The sequence below is a fragment of the Plecotus auritus genome, assembly GCF_963455305.1.
Source record: "Plecotus auritus genome assembly, chromosome: 15".
Lineage (NCBI taxonomy): Eukaryota > Metazoa > Chordata > Mammalia > Chiroptera > Vespertilionidae > Plecotus > Plecotus auritus.
Window position 1 is genome coordinate 13,660,175 of NC_137781.1, and position 19,414 is coordinate 13,679,588.

Genomic DNA, 19,414 nt, shown 5'->3' on the forward strand with positions numbered 1-19,414 from the left:
CCCTCCGCTCCTTTACTTTGAATTTATATTAGTTCACACAAACACTCCATCCATGCTTTTGTTCTGGCCCTCCGGTCCAGTTTAAGAACCCATTGTGGCCCTCGAGTCAAAAAGTTTGCCCACCCCTGGGTTAGAGCTTCAAGCCAAGGACACAAGGGTCTCAAGTTCCATTCCCGGTCAAGTACACATACCTCAGTTGTGGTTCAATCACAAGCCCAGGTGGGGGCATGTGTGGGAGGCAACCAATTATTGTGTTTTTTTTTAGGGAAAGCACAGTTTCTAGTTCACCATGGGCTCTACTCTAGTGTTTAAAGTCTTGTTGGAATCCCTCAGAATTACCTTCTCCAATGGGTAAGTTAATTTTTATCAATTAAAGACTAACCTAAAGATAAAAAATAAAGAGATGATTTTATTCAGAAACTATGGAGTTTCTGTGCTTAAACAAAAGCAAGGAGGGGATCGTGTCTATAACACCGATTGTGTGGGATTTTTCTGAGATCCATGATATGGATTCTATTAGCCTCTTATGTGAAAGAACACAGGCTTCCACTGAGTTCAGGTGATTCTGGTAACTGTTCTAGGGGGGTGGCTATCGATTTAACCATTTATTCTTGAAAACTCAAAACCTCAACTCTTTGTTTTTCTTTTTTAATCCACAAAAGAATATATATATTTTTTATTGATTTCAGAGAGGAAGGGAGAGGGAGAGGTAGAAACACCAGTGATGAGAGAGAATTATTGATTGGCTACTTCCTGCACACCCCCTACTGGGGATGGAGCTTGCAACCTGGGCATGTGCCCTTGGCCGGAATAGAATCTTGGGCCCTTCAGTCCACAGGCCGACGCTCTATCCATGAGCCAAACTGGCAAGGGCAGAAGATTTATTTTTTATTTTAGAGAAAGAGGAAGAGAGAGAGAAAGAAAGAAACTTCCATGTGGGAGTAAACATTGATTGGTTGCTTCTGGTACATGCCCTGATCAGGGTTTAAATCAGCAACCTAGGTATGTGCTCTTTCTTACCAGGAATTGAACCCACTATCATTTAAGCTAGCTGGTCAGGGCAACACCTTAATCCTTTTTTTTTTTTTTAATGGTTTAGAAAAATCATTTTATTGTGTAAAGCCTTGGGGGAATAAAGCTGGTTGTAATTTATTTACATCTTTTACTTCACTAAATTGCTTTGGTGATTAAAGACATAAACCCAAATAGTTTAATAAAGCAATTACTAAGAGTCCTGTTTTTCAACAGAGGTGAACTGAAAAGTATCAACAGAACGTTTAGATTTCATTATGTTCAAAAAGGTTTGTTATTCAGAACACAGCGCCCCATTGACTAGAACTTAGCCAGGTTTCCAGACACATAATATGGGATTAAAGACGACTTTTTTCCTCCCCTCAGAATATCAAGTGAAATAGTGACAGTGACTGAAAGGTTCATGAAATAGTTCATGTCGCTGAAAGGTCAGGTGACAATTTTTTTTCCTCCTTACCATTCCTCCTCTCTAATGACATGCCTAAATAAAATGTGTTCCTATTTTCCAGGTGGGCCTGAAAAGCTCTCTAATTGTCACAGCCCCATGTTTACACTGCGGTTCTCCCCACGCCCAGATTCTCTTCTAGCTAACTACTTAGGTGACACTAGCAACATCACCATGACTTCTGGGCAATTGATTGACCTAAGAACAAAACTATGTCTTCACAGAGTTTTGGAGAGAAACCGAATTGCTGAGATTTAAAAAAAAAAAAAAAAAAAAAAGGAGGAAACCAAATTTAACAAAAATTATTTCTATATTTTCCTGTATTCTTTTCTTTTAATGCCCTTTCCTTTCACCTACAAAATCCTTTACCAAGTCTATCCTGAGAAACAGAAGGAAGCATGACAGCAAAACTTTCCTAGCTCATATCCTTCTGTTCGTGATATCAGGCCTATTTAACGTGTGCTTTTATTACATTACAAAATTCTAACTCTCACGCGTTCATGAAAAAGATAGTCCAGGAAAACTCACAGCCCTGGCATTTAACAAGGCACTCCATTGAAAAAGCACCTTCAACCAAAACATTTTTTTTAACTTTGACTTGAGTCCATTTCAAACGTTCAGAAGATCTTTTTTATTTTTGACAAGACAGGGGAGGATGGAAAACATTCACATTCAAACCTACTTTCTCTTTAAAACAGTAATAGGTAAGTGTGTGGGTTTGCATTAGTAATAACCAGCTGAACATCAACGTTAATGGGCTGACACTTAAAGATGTAGGAAACATTTGGGAGCTTTTCCTGTTTACTTTTGTCCACGAAGGTTGGGTGGGGGGAATGTGCATTTTTCAGCTGTCAATGAAGCTTTCATCCTGTGGTGCCCGCAGTCCCTGGCCCACTTCTGACTCAGGCCAAGGTCTGTGCCGGGTTTTTATTCTACGCAACTGGCACCGGAACAGGAAGGTTTAACAGTTCACTGACTTGGCACAATCCACGTGCTGTCACAGTGCAGGTTCTGTCTCTCACAGTCCTGTTTGGTGAAATACCTCCCCCCCAGCCCCCAGGAGGTTTCCAATCATTGCTATTCTAACTAACCAACAAAAGGCAACCCGCCCCCCCCCCCCCCCCCCCCGCCCAATCTCTGATTTCCACCAAAGGCCTCTGACATCATTTCTGGCCCCTCTCGTCTTGCTGGGTGCTAGTATTCCCAGCATGTGTGCTTTCACTGGCACTTCAAAATGGGATTCTTCCATTGCAATGTGCTTTCCACCACACTAACTGGGAACGGGCATTTTCACACGCAGATGACTGATTCGGTGGCCAATTTTAAAACGAATGGTGGATAAGGAAGGCACACGACACATGTGATAAATACATGCAATGTATGATTTCCCCAGATGGGATGGCTCCGTCAAGAATGAAAAATCAGCCCTAACCGGTTTGGCTCAGTGGAGAGTGTCGGCCTGCGGACTGAAGGGTCCCAGGTTCGATTCTGGTCAAGGGCATGTACCTTGGTTGCGGGTACATCCCCAGTGGGGGGTGTGCAGGAGGCAGCTGATCGATGTTTCTCTCTCATCGATGTTTCTAGCTCTCTATCCCTCTGCCTTTCTCTCTGTAAAATATCAATAAAATATATTTAAAAAATAATAAAAAAAATAAAATATTTTTAAAAAAAGAATGAAAAATCAAAACGCGACAGGCAGCCGATGGAAGGTTCTGTTTACTCTGTTCTCCCCCACACCGAGCAATAGTAATCAACGTCAGAGAAGAGCACTGGATTTGAACAGATGGCATCCCCCAACACTTAAGAGCAGCTACACTTTCAAGAATTAGGTCCTACGTGTCTGATGGTCCCAAGGACCGGAAGGGCTTATTGTCTTAGGAGGGTTGGCAGCGAGACACACGCTGCAGTCACCTCCCAACGCTGGGCAATCTGCGTCATTCCCCAGCCGGCCGCCGGAGGGCCTCCCGGCGGGGTCCTTCATCACCGCTTGGCGGACGCTGTTACCCGCCTAGGAAGCCCTCGCTCCCCTCGGGCCGGGCCGGGCCGGCGCCGCTCCGCACCCGCACCCGTGGGCCTCCTCCCGGCCCAGCGCAGCCCCTGCCTCCGCCCTGCGCGCTCCGCCCGCCCCCCCGCGGCTTAGCCAAAGCGCGGCGGCGGCGGCGGGGCCCTGGGCCCGGAGCGCGGGACGGCCGCGCGGGAGACCTGGCGGCTCCACTGGGGGACAGTGGCGGCTCCTCGGCCCCCGCGGGCCTCAGCTATTTTCAGGGAGGTACGGGCGACCGTGCGGAGGGGGAGGGCTGCGGCAGGCGGGGCCTCTTCTCCCCGCCTGCGCGGAGGGTCGCCCCCTCCTCTCAGGGGCTCGCGCCACCGCCTGGGGGTCTCCGGGAAACGCTCGGATCGCCCGCGCCCCCAGTCCTCAGACACCGGGGCGCCGCGGGGAGGCCCGATCGCCTCGGCCGCTGCCCCAGCCGCTCCGGATCGTCTATTGGGCTGGGCCGTCCCTCCCGATTGCTGCTGCTTCCCCTTGGGCCCCGCCGCCTCCCCGGGCTGCGTCCGGCCCGGGCTGCAGCCCTCCGGCCCGTCACTCTGGTCAACTTGGTTCCAGGTTCGGGCGGGGCGGGGCGGGGCGGGGCAGGGGTGGCTGCCCAGGTCAGACTTGGGGCTGCGGGCGTCCGAGGGCTGAGAGCCATGAGAGTGTTGGGTACGCAGCGATTCCCCTCCTCTTCTCCGCCTCCGCCTCCTCCTGCGCCTTCTGGGGCCGCCTGAGCTGATCCTCAGGGAGGAAGCGGCCTCCAGGGCTTGCAGCTTTGTGTTGCAACCATGGTGAGGAGCGAGTGAGCAACACCTTAATTCTTAATCTCCTTCAAGGCAGTGCATCGCTATGACTCAGCAGGTGCGGGAGGGTCTGCTTTGCATGGGTGAGTGTTGGTTGTGTGTGTGAATTTGCTGCCCCTTTGGGTGTTCCTGATTGTATCTGTGTGTGTTTCCTCTTTGTGTCTGCATTCTGTGTCTGTGTATGTCTGTCCTGGTGTGTGTGTGTGTGTGTGTGTGTGTCCCCCTGTCTATAGAGTGGGCCACTGTGAGCCTGGCCGTTACCCCAGCACCTTAGTGCCCGGCTGTGTCTGGGGCATTCTGTACTTGTGCGTTTCTGTGTGTGTGGTGTCTGTGTATTTCCCTGTGAGTTTGCGTGTCTGTGCACCCTGGAAACTGCAAATGCACAGGCAATCTCCTCAGGGGTATGGAGAGGACAATGTGTTCTTCCTCCTCCGCAGGCCGAGCCCTTAATGCCTCTGCTCTTCCAGGTGTCTGGTGACCCAGGGATTCATCTCAGACTCCAGGGATGGATGAAGCGAAGAGTCAGGTTATAGAATCCCAGGCTGTGGGAAGGTGGAGCATTTTGGAGGACTCTGATGACAGACAAGAGGTAACAGAGTGTGTGTAGCGGGGGTGTTTGTGGAGGACTCTGTGCCTTTGTGGAAAAACGGAAGGATCCTGGATCCCTGGAAAGGAATGAATGAATGAATGTATGCATATGTGACAACTGAGGGGGAAGACTCCTGCGCCCCTAAGTCCCCCTCCACCACACTCCTCCCATGTGTAGGGGCTGGAGGAGTCAGGTGATACTCCTGGCCCCTGAAGAGCAGGTCAGTCAGTTGCCCATGTGTAAGCTAGGCTGACACCTAATAGAGGAAGGAGCCTGGGGCTGACAGGGGTCCTCAAACTTTTTAAACAGGGGGCCAGTTCACTGTCCCTCAGACCGTTGGAGGGCCGGACTATAGTTTAAAAAAAACACTATGAACAAATTCCTATGCGCACTGCGGACCCGGGACGCGTCGGCTGCTAAGCAGGACAGGCAGCGGCACCCGGCGGGCCGGATAAATGTCCTCGGCGGGCCGCATGTGGCCCGCAGGCCATAGTTTGAGGACACCTGGGAGCATTACTTCTGGGTCCTGGTCAACGGGGTATGCATGGCTACACAGGAGCACAGGAACCAGGAAAGAGAGTTAGGCGCCGTTCTTTCCATGGGGAATGGGGGGAAATATAGAGGGACAGCATTTAGCACAGGTTCATGCACAGATTGAATGGAAACCACAGGGTCACCGTTGCTGATCATGTCAGAATTTTACAATTAGCCCCACCTGAGCAATGCAAATGATGAAGAGACTTGGAAGCAGGGTAGAGACTGGTGTTAATGTAAAAGAACGTGGATGCTGGGATGCTTGCAGGCTCGCATCCTTCCCAATAGACACTGTTTACCTGTGGGTCTTCACCTCCTCCACCGTGGGGGAACTGAGGCAGTCGGGTATTTACCCAGGGTCACACTCAGAAGTGGGCTCTTAGTTTTCTGCCGATGATACCTGCCACCTTCTTCTGAGGTTCACTTTGAAACTGACAATGACAGTTTGGGGCAGCTCGGGGACAAAGTTCACCTGGGTGAGGAGAAAATGAACCATCCTGACTGACTAACATTATCATTTTCTACAACCCCTACTCCTCTCCTTTGCCACTGCACAGCCCCAAAGGAGGCTGGGACCCTGTGGTGGCCTTAATGGGGCCCATCAAGAATGCCAGGTTCTCCTCCTGATCCCTTGAAGTTGGCTGCAGCCCTGTGATGTGCTTTGACCAATGAAAGGTGATGGAGTGAATCTTGTCACCACTAACAGAAGAGTCTGGAACCACTGAGTCTGCCCACCATCTCCGTCCATCTCTGCTATACCTCCTAGGAGGTATCCACATGGTGGCTTCCTTTTTATACCAGTCCCAGCAGAACCAGGGAGGATATGTAGCATGAACAAGATACTTTCTTTAATATAAGCCACTAAATCTTTGGGGCTGTTTGTTACCTATAATAACATCTACCCAGTCCTAATGGTTATGCATTGCCAACTCTACTCTCTAGGAGGCAGCAGAGCCTACCATTAGAAGCCAGAGCTCTGTTGTTAGAGACACACGGGTTTGACCTCCAGTCCTGACTTTTATTAACTCTATAATGAGGCAATTTACATTGAAGTAATAATCATGTGAAGCATTGAATCCAGGGACTGCACATGTAGTAAACATTCAGTAAATCTTAGCTCCGTAGCTTCACAATGTACCGACTACAAACATGCAGACAATGTAGGAAATGCCATCTTGTTCGACTGTGTAACCTTTCAAATTTTGTTTTTAAACAAATAGGATAGGATTATGTATATTTCCTCATAGCCTGCTTTTCCTCTTAATAATATGATTTTTTTTTTTTTTTTTTTTTTTTTTGGTTAAAAATAAAAAAAAACTGATGGCTGGAGTGGGTCTGTTGGTTGAGCGTAATCCCAGGCAGGGAAAGGCTACAAATTTGGTTCCATGCGGGAGGCCACAATTGGTGTTTATCTCTTTACCTTTCCTTTCCCCTCTCCCTAAAAATCAAATAAAAAATTAAACAACATATCCATTTAGATTGGTGGTCTTCGGGAGTAATTAAAATAATGCTTTTCACATCTGGGAGAATTCAGAGCTTCATGGCATCTGAAGCAGTATCTCAAAACAAAAGATCCGTTGCAGACACTTCCCAGAAACCTGCCACCAGCCCCCAAATCCTAAAGTTGTCATTTCCCAGTGCCCCTGGAGCGCCCAACGCCAAAGTCTGTATTGATCAATCAGTGACTAGGATCCTAATGCCATATATTGGGCCTGAAAAAGTAAGTTACCCAAAGGACAATGTGCCCAATGACGGCTGCGTTTAGCCAATGAAAGCCCAGGACAGGTTTATGAGCCAGTGTTGATTGGTTTGGGTCTTTCAGCTTCTTTCTCAAGGTGGTCATTCTGACCGCTTTGTTCTGTTAACACAGTCAGAGGCTCCAGTGCTGAGTCCCAACTAGGACAGGGCATCGGAAGCAGCACCCCCCTGGTGCAGGGGTTTATCTGTGGCTTGAGCAGCAACAGGCAGCATTGAGGCCTACGTTCCTCCCAGACTCTGTTTTGCTTGCAGAGTTCTGCTAGCCTCACTCCATTTACCCTCCATCCTCGGGTGCTGGTGCCTGTCAGGTCTTGAAACCCAGGTCACTGAATCCAGAACACTGAGTCGCTTGTGGGTGATACATGTTGTGCTGGGTGAAAGAGGCTGCAGTGCCACCCTGTGAGGTTTTGGTTGGTGTGGCTGAGTTGGGAGGATTCCGGAATCCTGGGCCTGTTTTGTACCTCAGGGCAACAGAGAAAATAAAGCGAAGTTTGAGTGAGAAGTTTTAGTTTCATTCTCAGGAACCTAGGATCGTGGATGGTGGAGAATAAAAGAGGGACATCATCTGAAGCAGGGTTCTGAACTTCTCCCAACTGCTCAGAGGAAGAACAAACTTCCTGTCCCCCTTGGGGACAGGAAGGAGAAGTCCTTTGAAAGATAACAAACTAGGCAAGAATGTGCACTGAAGACTGAGGCCCCGAGGTAACGCAGGCATCACCAGGTCACCTGGCCTGGGGCTGGGCAAACATACTGAGCAACCTGAGGCCACGGATCCTGGCGGTGGTTGCCAAGTTCTCGCCAGACATTTCTCTTTCCACAGAATCCTGCTAGTGTAGAATCGCTTAGGGTCCTGGTTGGCAAACTGCGGCTCGCGAGCCACATGTGGCTCTTTGGCCCCTTGAGTTTTTAGCAAAGGCCAGCTTAGGAGTACCCTAAGTAAGGTAATAACAATGTACCTACCTATATAGTTTAAGTTTAAAAAATTTGGCGCTCAAAAGAAATTTCAATCGTTGTACTGTTGATATTTGGTTCTGTTGACTAAGGAGTTTGCCGACCACTGGCTTAGGGATATTGACTTGTGCGGCTTATTTCAGGGTCTCACACTCCTGTGGTGTCTGAGATAGTGTGGTCCTGGGACCGTCCTGCCACTCTCCCGCCTTTGGGCCTGGGAACCTTGAACAAACACTAAGCCCAGGATCCTAAGTCCAGGTCTAGAATTGGATGAAGTGCTCCCAGATATTGGCAACCAGTGGAATGAGATGTAGGAGGTTCGAAGGTAAATGTGCCAAATGGGCAAATGCTTGGAGTAAAGACTGAGCTGGTTTAGGGACCTGCAGGTATCCTTTCTTATTTTTCTAAAAAAAAAAAAAAAGAGAGAGAAGTAACAATGGGAGAGGCGTCAGGTCTAGAGGAACTTTGTCACAACTTGGGATTTGGTTCTCCAGGTGATGGGATCATTGGAATAACTGGAGCGATGGCGTCAGGTGATCTGACCCAGGTCTCATTAGATTCCCTGCGTCGGCAGCGTGATGAACAGCGTGCCTGTGAGGGAGGTGGTGGGAAGATGAGGAAACAAGTTGCTGTGTGGGCTGCGTGAGTGTGATGGTGACCTGCCCTTGGTGGCTGTGCAGGTGGAAGTCGCAGTTGCATTCTGGGCCGGTATTTTAGGTGTGGGCACCTGGCCTCTCGAATTTTGTGTTTGGGAAAGAGGAAGGTAATATCCAACGATGAAGTGAAGGTATGAAATTAGCAGCTGGAGATATGGAATCAACATCAACTGAGATGGAGAGAGTCATAAGATTAATGTTTATTGGGGATACAAAAGCTTTTATTTTTGATCCGTTAGATTATTTCAGAGAGCATTTCATGAGCATCTAGAAGCCTGCTGAGCAGTTCAATATGAAGACTTCTTAAAAAAGGTAGTGGAAAATTTATGGGGGGAGTTCTAGATCACCTTTCTGTGTTTTTGTTATGTTTGTTTTTAATTGGATGTATTTCAAAGATGATGAAACTGGGGTTGGTACATATTTACTTCTCTAAACTCTTACCATGATTTTTTGGTGACCATTGGTATGGCCTGGGGAGTTGCAGTCAGTTTGGTGGAATTACTTAGGGGCATGAGTGGTCATCTGTGAGACTCACTGACCATGGGTTCCAGGGGTCCTCAAACTTTTTAAACAGGGGGCCAGTTCACTGTCCCTCAGACTGTTGGAGGGCCGGACTATAGTTAAAAAAAAAAAACTATGAACAAATTCCTATGCGCACGAACAAATTCCTATGCGCACTGCGGGCCCGGGATGAGTCGGCTGCTAAGCAGGACAGGCAGCGGCACCCGGCGGGCCGGATAAATGTCCTCGTCGGGCCACATGTGGCCCGCGGGCCGTAGTTTGAGGACCCCTGGTCCAGAGCTTACGTGTTATGTATGTACACACCTGTCAGTTGTTGTTGAGGGCTGATACAGTGATCATTAGGAACATGATAGCATACATCAGTGTCACCTGGGCTTAAAAATCTCCACAGATATGGGAAGGCAGGGGGTAGGAGAGGAATACATTACAGAGCGGTGAGTTAGAATTTTGGAAAAGAAGGTGACTAGGAAAATACCCAACCTCATTACAGTGTATTTGTGTTGTCTTTGAAGTTGTGACTCTGGGAAAGAGGCTGAGTGAGAGGAGTGTGTTTCAAAGAACCAGGTGACAGGTAGTGCAGAGTGATGGACTCAGCATCCTGGGATTGAGTTCCAACGGGTGAAGTGTGATGCCATGCCTTTCGGGGTCTTGAGGGACAATCAGGGGCACTACCAGGGGAATGCCTGATAAGACCAATGGCAAATCACTCAGTCTTTATGGTCAACATCTCTCCCTACCTTACGTTGGGGACATCAAGTGACAAGACGAAGTGTGGCCTACTTGTGAGGCCCAGAACTCAGATATCTTCTATCTGCTCCTCAGCCTTTATTGTTGTGGGAAGACAAAGCATCAGTTGGAATATAAGGAGAGAATTACTTTGATGGGACAGAGGCCTGATTCCTCCTTTGATGAAGGTAGTGGAGGGAGAGATGTGGAGGGATGTATGTGGAGGGTGGGGAGTATGACAAACATAAGATAATTGGAGAGATGCTGATCATGTGTTTAACTGTCCCGTTATGACAGGATATGAATTTTGAGGACGTGGCCATTGCCTTCTCTCAGGAGGAGTGGGGGCTCCTTGATGAGGATCAGAGACATCTATACTGCGATGTGATGCTGGAAGTGTTTGCACTTGTATCATCTGTAGGTAAGATTTTCACATTCTCCTACTGTCCTGAGGTGATGGCCTCTCTTCCTTTATTCTCCAGATGTAACTTTCTCTCTCCCACAGCCAAACCATGGGCTCTGCCAGTTTTTTCCCCACAGTCTTGTAATATGTGCTGTAGATGCAAGTGCTGAGCTGTGTGGAGATCCCTGAGCAATGGACCCACCAAACGCCCCTAACACCCAATGCCTCAGAGAATGCAGGAAGTGTGTAGAAGTCCTGAGTCTTGCAGACAGTTTAATGGGACCCAGCTTAACTTCCTCTTCCTGGGAGGGTGACTGTGTCCAGATCCATGGCTTCTGCACATGGTCTTTACTTACATGAACCATGGGCGGTTCTTGTGAGACTCTCCTTCCATTGTTTGTGATATTCTCTTCCCTGAATACCATTGCCTGCTGAGCTGCCCTGGGTGAGTGCTGGCTGCTCACCTCTGTTGTCTTTCATTAATACTCGGAATATTTTGGTTTTACGTCCTTTTACAGTGGAAACTGCAGGGAGAATCCTAGTTTTTTTACAGGGTGAACATGCAGGATGATCTCAGCGGAGGCCTGGCCCTGTTGAGTGGCAACTGGGGGAAAGATAACATTCTGCATCACCTGTCCCCCTGCAAGGCTTTCTCTGCAGTGTTCTCCAACATTGACCTGCACATGTGTTATGAGGTGCACATTCATGCTTAAGTAGACCTCAAACACAAGCTATTCATTTATTGAATTTTACTTGGAATAACATGTAACCAACATTCTGTACAGCTTGCACATGTCACTAGCAGAGAAGCCCTGCTGAATGCTGTTAGCAGAAGAATGAGTGCATGATCGCTCTTGTGTTCCATGTGGTGCCTGCCATGTTGTATCATATTTCATTTGAGGTCTTTATTGTTTTTGATCTTCAGTAGCCCAGAACTTCATAGCAGCATCTTGTAAATCCTTCTTGCAAATCTTTTATTTTCAGCCAGTTGCATGAAGCCAAGGTAACATGTGCAACACACTTTTTCAATGGAAGTTATCCCTGTTACCACAGTCAACATTCATTTCCTGACCGTTTTTCGGTTTTCAGGTTGTTGGCATAAAACAGAACAGAAGGACGCCTGTTCTGATGAGAGTGTATCTGTACAAGTGGAGTCAAAATTCATGGCTTCTAAGACAGCTCCACCAATCCAGAGGACCCATCTCTGTAAGCGGTGTTTCTCAGTTTTAAAAGTTATTCTGCATCTGACTGAATCACAAGCAGCATACATTGAGCAGAAAGCCTTCTTCAGTGACATATGTATGAGAGACTTCTGTTCTAATGTAAACCATCACCAGCAACAGAGGGATACCAGTGGAGAGAAGCCCTGGAAAGAAGCTATGGACGGGGCCTCCTTTGTGACCAGGTGCACCTTCTACTTACCAGAGGTGCCTTCAACCACTAGGGAAGCTGGGAAAGACTGGCCAGCCAGCTCAGGGATGTTGCAGCCCCAGGCGTCTCTTAACACTGAGGAGCCTCACAGTGGCAGTGAGATTTCACAGAAGTTTCTCAGTGGAAAAAGTCATCACCAGTGGAGCAAACATGTAAATGCTGCAAGCCACAGACATAAATTTGTTCAATATCAGGATGTCTGCTCTGGTGAAGTGAAATATGAGTGTAACAAATGTGGAAAAGTGTTTAGATGTATCATTAACATCAACCAACATAGGGGAGGTCACACTGGAGAAAAGTCCTATGAGTGTAGTAATTGTGGTAAGTCATTCAGCAAAAGCTATAATCTCATTGAACATCAGAAAATTCACACCGGAGAAAAACCTTATGAGTGTAATGAATGTGGGAAATCTTTTAGGTACAATAGTCACCTCCTTAATCACAAAAGAGTTCACACTGGGGAAAAGCCGTATAAATGTAGTGACTGTGGGAAGTCCTTCAGTCATAACTCTAACCTCATTAAACACCACAGAGTTCACACTGGAGAAAAGCCATATGAGTGCAGTGATTGTGGGAAGTTCTTCACTCAAAGCACTAACCTCAGTCAACACCACAGAGTTCACACTGGAGAAAAGCCATATGAGTGCAGTGATTGTGGGAAGTCCTTCAGTCAAAGCTCTAACCTCAGTCAACACCACAGAGTTCACACTGGAGAAAAGCTGTATCAGTGTAGTGATTGAGGGAAGTCCTTGGGTCAAAGCTCTAACCTCATTCAACATCACAGAGTTCACACTTGAGAAAAACATTATGAGTGTAGTGGATGAGGGAAATCTTTTAGGTACAATAATCACCTCCTTAAACACAAAAGAGTTCACAGTGTAGAAAACCTTTTGAGTCTAGTGTATGTGGGAAATATTTTAGCCACAAACAGAGTCTAGTCAGACACCTGAGAGTTCACACTTGAGAAAAGCCTTAAATGTCCAGATCATTTTTTATCTTTCTCACTCAGAATGGCAACACTGAAGGAGATACTTAGGGACCCATTTACCAAATATAAACTCCTTTTGTCAAAACATACACTCTACTAGATTCCTCATAAGCTTCAGGTACAAGTGAGGCTTGAAGGATCTGCCCAGACCTGCCCAGACCTACTACTTGATTGATGTCACTGAGAGTAATTGTGGCTGAAACAATTTTACCTCTACCACCTGAAGAATGTGCATTGGTAACATCACCTGCGTGCTCAGGGGAAATATATTCTGTGTTCTCACTTGTGCTTGAGGAAATGATTATTATGACCTCTTAGCAGTATTGTCATTTCTTTATTTCTGACTAAGGAATGCACCTGACCCAGGGTTCTTCCAGAGCACCTGTTCTCAGCTAAGAAGTGCTGCCTCTGACAGGGACATTGTGGCTCTCACATTATCCTGTGAAGAATTATTTCAGGTTCTAATTCACCAACCCACAAAATGCTTGCTGTCCTCTGCTCCTTTTATGTTTTTGTAAAGGTGTTTTTTTCTTTTATACCTTTAATTCATTGGTTCTATTCACTGCCTGGGATGATTGGAAAGGAAAGTTGTGATCTGTCAGCATGGAGAGGTAAATGGATATGGTGTGGTCTCAAACTCTTGTGCTTTGGAAGGCATAGCATGATAGCAAAAAATTCCTCTTTGTCCAATATTGGCTAATTTTGTATTGCTGAGCAAGGCCTTAAATGGAAGTGTACATGACTTCTTGTTTTTAATTTGAAGTTTGGTGTCTCCATTATTGGTGAGGTCAGTGGTCATCCTGAAGAAGAGGCCTTTGTTGTGCTTGTACAGACAATATGAATTATGATCTCTCTTCACAGTATCCTATATAATAAAAGGCTAATATGCAAATCATCCCCTCGGGAGTTCAACTGACTGGGAGTTCAACCGCTCGCTATGATGTGCACTGACCACCAGGGGGTGGTGTGGAATGGAGGAAGGCAGCCAGGGGAAAGAAGGCCCCTGCTGGCAGCTAGGAGAAGAAAGGCCCTGGCCAGCAGTCTGAAGGCCCAAATCGGCCCTGATCACCAGCAAGGGCTAGGGACCCTACCCATGCACGAATTTCGTGCACCGGGACTCTAGTGTATTACATAAGTTTCAGCAGTGTTTAGAGAACTACTCTATATATGCCCCAAAGAGGCCATGTGACATGATGTATGAAATTCCATAGGCTGTTGTCATTTGTTGTAATACTCTGAGGTGAAATTAGTATTGGGACAGAAACACTGTTTTCATGGAAATGGGAGAGACGGTAGTTACATGAGATGAAAAGTGCTTCTTCTGGACATAAATCCAAAATTATTCCAGGGCCTGTGGCTTGTGTGATCATTTAGGACATTCGGGGACCTCCATAACTATTTCCTGTAGCTGAAGCCACTGGCAGACAAAATAATATAAAAGTGATGTGGATTCCCCTGGCCCCTATAGGGTGTTCACCTCAAGGTTGTTGCTCAACAGGCAAGAACTCAAAGGTAGAGGAAGGATAATCCTATAATCAATCCCAGTTTGTGTCCTTTGTAACTAGTCAGCACTCCTGTTGGTTTTGGTGGCAATAGTCTACACTGCTTGCCAATATTTGCTGCCACCGAGGCAAGGCGGTTCCTCCCAGGATAGCAGAATGGACATGCAACAAACTGCCCTTTTCTAATGTGTACTATTTGGTGAGCTTTGATGTACATATAAAGCTGTGAAACCATCACACGTGAAACAAACTTATCTGTCACCAATATACACGGTGGAGCAAAAATAGATTTACAATTTTGAGCACCCAAAACACAGAGTTTATTCTTTTAAAAAAATACTTTAAACATTACTTTTATTGTTTCTTTTAGGGAAATAGAAGGGAGAATGAGAGAGAAACATCTATATGAAAGAGAGATATTAATCAGCTGCCTCCTGCTCTCCCCTACTGGGGTTTGAGGAGGACATGTGCCCTGACCTGTTCTAGTGACCTTTAAGTGTGGGGGATGATGCCTAACCAATTGAATAATACTGGCCAGAACAGAGTAAATTCTTGTATTATTATTTTTAATTGTATTAATTTCCATACCAACAGCTCTTTTGGCACACCCTATATTTACCTCCTGCCCTTTTATACTCTCTCTCTCTCTCTCTCTCTCTCTCTCTCTCTCTCTCTCTCTCTCTCTTCTCCAGTCCTCCTTGCAGGCATTGATTCTTCTTCCATTATAACACATTAGTTCATATTTTTTATAATTTTATAGGCACTTTAATGTGTGTGCTCTTTAACAAATATTGGTTTCCTTCATGCTGCACAGTTATTTTGAGATTCAATACAAATGCTTATATGAATAGTTAATTTTTTATTGCTGAGTTATTGTGAGCTGTGAATTACTACTTTATTGATCTGTCTATGATTTTGGTCATTTCCAGGGTTGGGATATTATAAATAAATTAGGAATATTTGCATTCACTTCTTTTTTAAAATATATTTTTATTGATTTCAGAGAGGAAGGGAGAGGGAGAGAGAGAGATGGAAACATCAATGATGAGAGAACATTGGCCTCCTGCATTCCCCCTACTGGGGATCAAGCCCACAACCTGGGCACATGCCCTTGACCAGATTCAAACCCAGAACCCTTCAACTTCAGGCCAATGCTTTATCCACCTAACTAAACCAGCCAGGGCCATTCACTTCTTTATATAGATACTAGTCAGGGGTGGGCAAACTTTTTGACTCGAGGGCCACAATGGGTTCTTAAACTGGACCGGAGAGCCGGAACAAAAGCATGGATGGAGTGTTTGTGTGAACTAATATAAATTCAAAGTAAAGGAGTGGAGGGGAGAGCAAGAGAACCCTCCGCTCTTTCGGCTCCGCAGGCCGGATAGAACAGCCAAACGGGCCGGATCCAGCCCGCGGGCCGTATTTTGCCCATGGCTGTCTAGATGCACGAAATTCATGCAAGGGGCTCGGCCCTCACAGCCTCGGCGGCTTGCCTCAGCCCTTGCAGCCCCGGCTTCATCCGGAAGGTCATCCGGAAGGTTGTTTGGCTGTCTGGTCTAATTAGCATATTATGCTTTTATTATTATGGACTAGTGGCTCAGTGCACAGATTTGTGCACATTGAAAGGAAATTAATTAGAAGAAATACTTTAATATCACTATTCACTCTTTCTCTATAGTAAAAGCGTCAACCAAATTCGTGATCGACAATGATAGATCGAAACACACACATGCAATTGGTACCAGTGAGAGCTTTATATGTATTGGGCATTCACAAGTCATCATTTATTTCTAAATTGCCAGTGCACATCATATGTGACTGTTGGTCACTTAGCCTTTTATATACTAGGTGTACCAGTTAATAATGTGGATTTTTTTCAATAGATGGAGTTACACATATGTTGATATTTATGCAATTTGATATGTATGCTATTTTGTTGTATTGACAGCAAGATTCAAAACTTCATATGTCAAATTTGCTGAAGATATTAACATCATAGATATTTTTATGCTTAAAAATGTTGAATTTCATGCCAAAAAAAGAACATTTGTGGGAAGTCTTAATTCATTACTTTATTTTGAAGAAAAAGTTACTGTATACTTCGGGAAGCTTATGGTGAATATGCTCCATCTCAAGATACTTGTGAACGCTGGTTTAAATGCTTTAAAAGTGATGATTTCGATGTGAAAGACAAAGAACGTCCAGGTCAACCGAAAAAGTTTAAAGACCAACAATTACAAGCATTATTGGATGAAGATGCATGTCAAACCAAAAACAACTTGCAGAAAGATTAAACGTTGCTCAGCAAACAATTTCCCATTGTTTAAAAGCAATGGGAAAGATTTTAAAGGAAGGAAAATGAGTGCCACCTCAACTGAACAAAAGAAAAATGGAAAACTGAAAAGTCATCAGTAAAATGTTGCTTCAATGGCACAAAAGAAAGTCCTTTTTTGCATTGAATTGTGACTGGTGATGAAAAGTAGATTTATTTTGAGAATCCCAAACGCACAAAATCATGGGTTGATCCAGGTCAACCATCAACATCGACTGCAAGGCCAAATCGCTTTGGAAAGAAGACAATGCTCTGCCTTTGGTGGGATCAGGAAGGTGTGGTGTATTATGAGCTTCTAAAACCAGGTGAAACAGTGTATTATAATACTGATCACTACTGACAACAAATAATAAATTTGAACCACGCTTTGATCGTGAAATGACCAGAATGTGCCAGAAGACACAGCAAAGTAATTTTGCTTCATGATAATGCACCATCACACACTTCAAAACAGTTAAAGACACATTAAAAGATCTTGCCTGGGAGGAGAAACCAAGATGGCGGCATAGGTAAACACCTAAACTTCTGCCTCGCACAACAATATCAAAACTACAACTGAAAGACAAAACGGACACCATCCAGAACCACAGGAAAGCTGGCTGAGTGGAAATTCTACAACTAGAAGGAAAGAGGAAAGCACATTGAGACTCAGAGGAGCTGCAAAAGGCTGAGGTATGGAGACACGCGCGTGGAGAGGACAGGCGGCTGAATGCGTGGCTGGCTTTCTAAAGCGGGAGGGAGATGGAAGCTGCTGACTGCGCTGAACTCCAGTCCCGGGCGAGACTCTGGGAAACCAGACTCATTTGGGGGCAATCTGGACTGTCAGGAAAAGAGAAAGCACACGGAGACTCGGGAGCTGCGGAAGGCAGAGGTCTGGAGGTGTGCACGCACAGAGAGGACTGACGGCTCAGTGCATAGGCGGCTGAGTGCACGGCTGACTTTCTAAAGCAGGAGGGAGATGGAAGCTCCCGACTGTGCTGAACTCCAGTTCCGGGCAAGTTTCTGGGTACCCCGACTCATTTGGGGAGAAACTGGACTGTCTGGCAGCAGGTAAAACTCGAGGGCAGCTTTCTCTCAGAGGTGCTTGCAGCGATTACCGAGGGACACTGAGACTCAGGGGCCTCATAGGGCAGGGCTGCTGGGAAGCCAAGGCTGTCTGCTCCGCCCTGAAATTCCGCGCCATCCAAGCTGAGCACAGAGGCTTTTGCGATTTTGCAAGTCTTGTCTCATAAGAGTGTCTCCAGCACAGAAGTTCTCCCAGCGTAGACACAGCTGATCCTCACAGCCAGTTGACCTGGAGGTCAATTCCTCCCAGTGATACCAACAACAATCAAGACTTAACTACAACAAGGCTGAGCACACAGCCCACAAAGGGGTGCACCAAGAGTGTCCACCTCAGGTAACTGGGGAGGCTGAGCTACTGTGCCCTATAGGACACCTACAACACAAAGCCACTCTACCAACTCAGGGAAGCAGCAAAAATGCAGAGACAAAGAAACAGATCACAAATGAAAGAAATGGAGGAAAGCAAATGACTGGATATCGAGTTCAAAACCACGGTTATAAGGTTTTTCAAGAATTTCCTAGAAAAGGCTGATAATTTTAGCAAGATCCTAGAGCAGGGGTGGGCAAACTCTTTGACTCGAGGGCCACAATGGGTTCTTAAACTGGACCGGAGGGCCAGAACAAAAGCATGGATGGAGTGTTTGTGTGAACTAATATAAATTCAAAGTAAAGGAGCAGAGGGGAGAGCAAGAGAACTGGATAGAACAGCCGGATCTGGCCCGTGGGCCGTAGTTTGCCCACGGCTGCCCTAGAGGATATGAAAAAGTACCAACTAGAAATTAAACATACACTGACTGAAATAAAAAATATTATACAGAGACCTAACAGCAGACTAGAGGACCAAAAGAATCAAGTCAAAGATTTAAAATACAAAGAAGCAAAAAACACTCAACTGGAAAAGAAAAAAGAAAAAAGAATCCAAAAATTTGAAGATAGTGTAAGAAACCTCTGGGACAACTTCAAGCGTATCAATAGCAGAATTATGGGGGTGCCAGAATAAGAGAGAGAGCAAGATACTGAAAACTTATTTGAAGAAATAATAACCAAAAACTTCCCCCACCTGGTGAAAGAAATAGACTTACAAGTCCAGGAAGTGCACAGAACCCCAAACAAAAGGAATCCAAAGAGGACCACACCAAGACACATCATAATTAAAATGCCAAGAGCAAAAGACAAAGAGAGAATATTAAAAGCAGCAAGAGAAAAACAGTTAATTACCTACAAGTGAGCACCCATACAATTGTCAGCTGATTTCTCAACAGAAACTATGCAGGTCAGAAGGGAGTGGCAAGAAATATTCAAAGTGATAAATAGCAAGAACCTACAACCAAGATTACTCTACCCAGCAAAGCTTTCATTCAGAATTGAAGGTCAGATAAAGAGCTTCAGAGACAAAAAAAGGCTAGAGTTCATCACCACCAAACCAGTATTATATGAAATGCTGAAAGGTATTCTTTAAGAAGAGGAAGAAGAAGAAAAAGGTAAAGATAAAAATTATGAACAACAAATACATATCTATCAACAAGTGAATCTAAAAATCAAGTGAATAAAAAATCTGATGAACAGAATAAACTGGTGAATATAATAGGATCAGGGGCATAGAAAGGGAGTGGACTGACAATTCTCGGGGGGAAAGGGGTGTGGG

The 19,414-nt window shown here is 45.7% G+C and overlaps 1 protein-coding gene across 6 annotated transcripts; it reads left to right on the plus strand.

The window, feature by feature from the left end:
• The first annotated feature begins 3,605 nt into the window (after positions 1 to 3,605).
• On the plus strand, positions 3,606 to 13,765 carry LOC308238935 (zinc finger protein 551-like). 6 transcript variants are annotated; one of them, XR_013959661.1, is made up of 5 exons: positions 3,608 to 3,746; positions 4,780 to 4,901; positions 10,145 to 10,236; positions 10,346 to 10,469; positions 11,541 to 13,765. XR_013959661.1 is itself a non-coding variant. In XM_080651425.1 (4 exons), exons 2-4 carry the CDS (start codon positions 4,818 to 4,820, stop codon positions 12,620 to 12,622), a joined length of 1,290 nt encoding a protein of 429 aa, XP_080507551.1. In that variant the 5' UTR covers positions 3,606 to 3,746; positions 4,780 to 4,817; the 3' UTR covers positions 12,623 to 13,765. The 6 variants fall into 6 exon arrangements, 5 of the variants coding, with proteins under 5 accessions (XP_080507551.1, XP_080507554.1, XP_080507552.1 ...); XM_080651425.1 differs by lacking the exon at positions 10,145 to 10,236 and having other exon boundaries at positions 3,606 to 3,746; XM_080651428.1 differs by lacking the exons at positions 3,608 to 3,746; positions 10,145 to 10,236 and adding an exon at positions 4,262 to 4,300.
• The last annotated feature ends 5,649 nt before the right edge of the window (positions 13,766 to 19,414 follow it).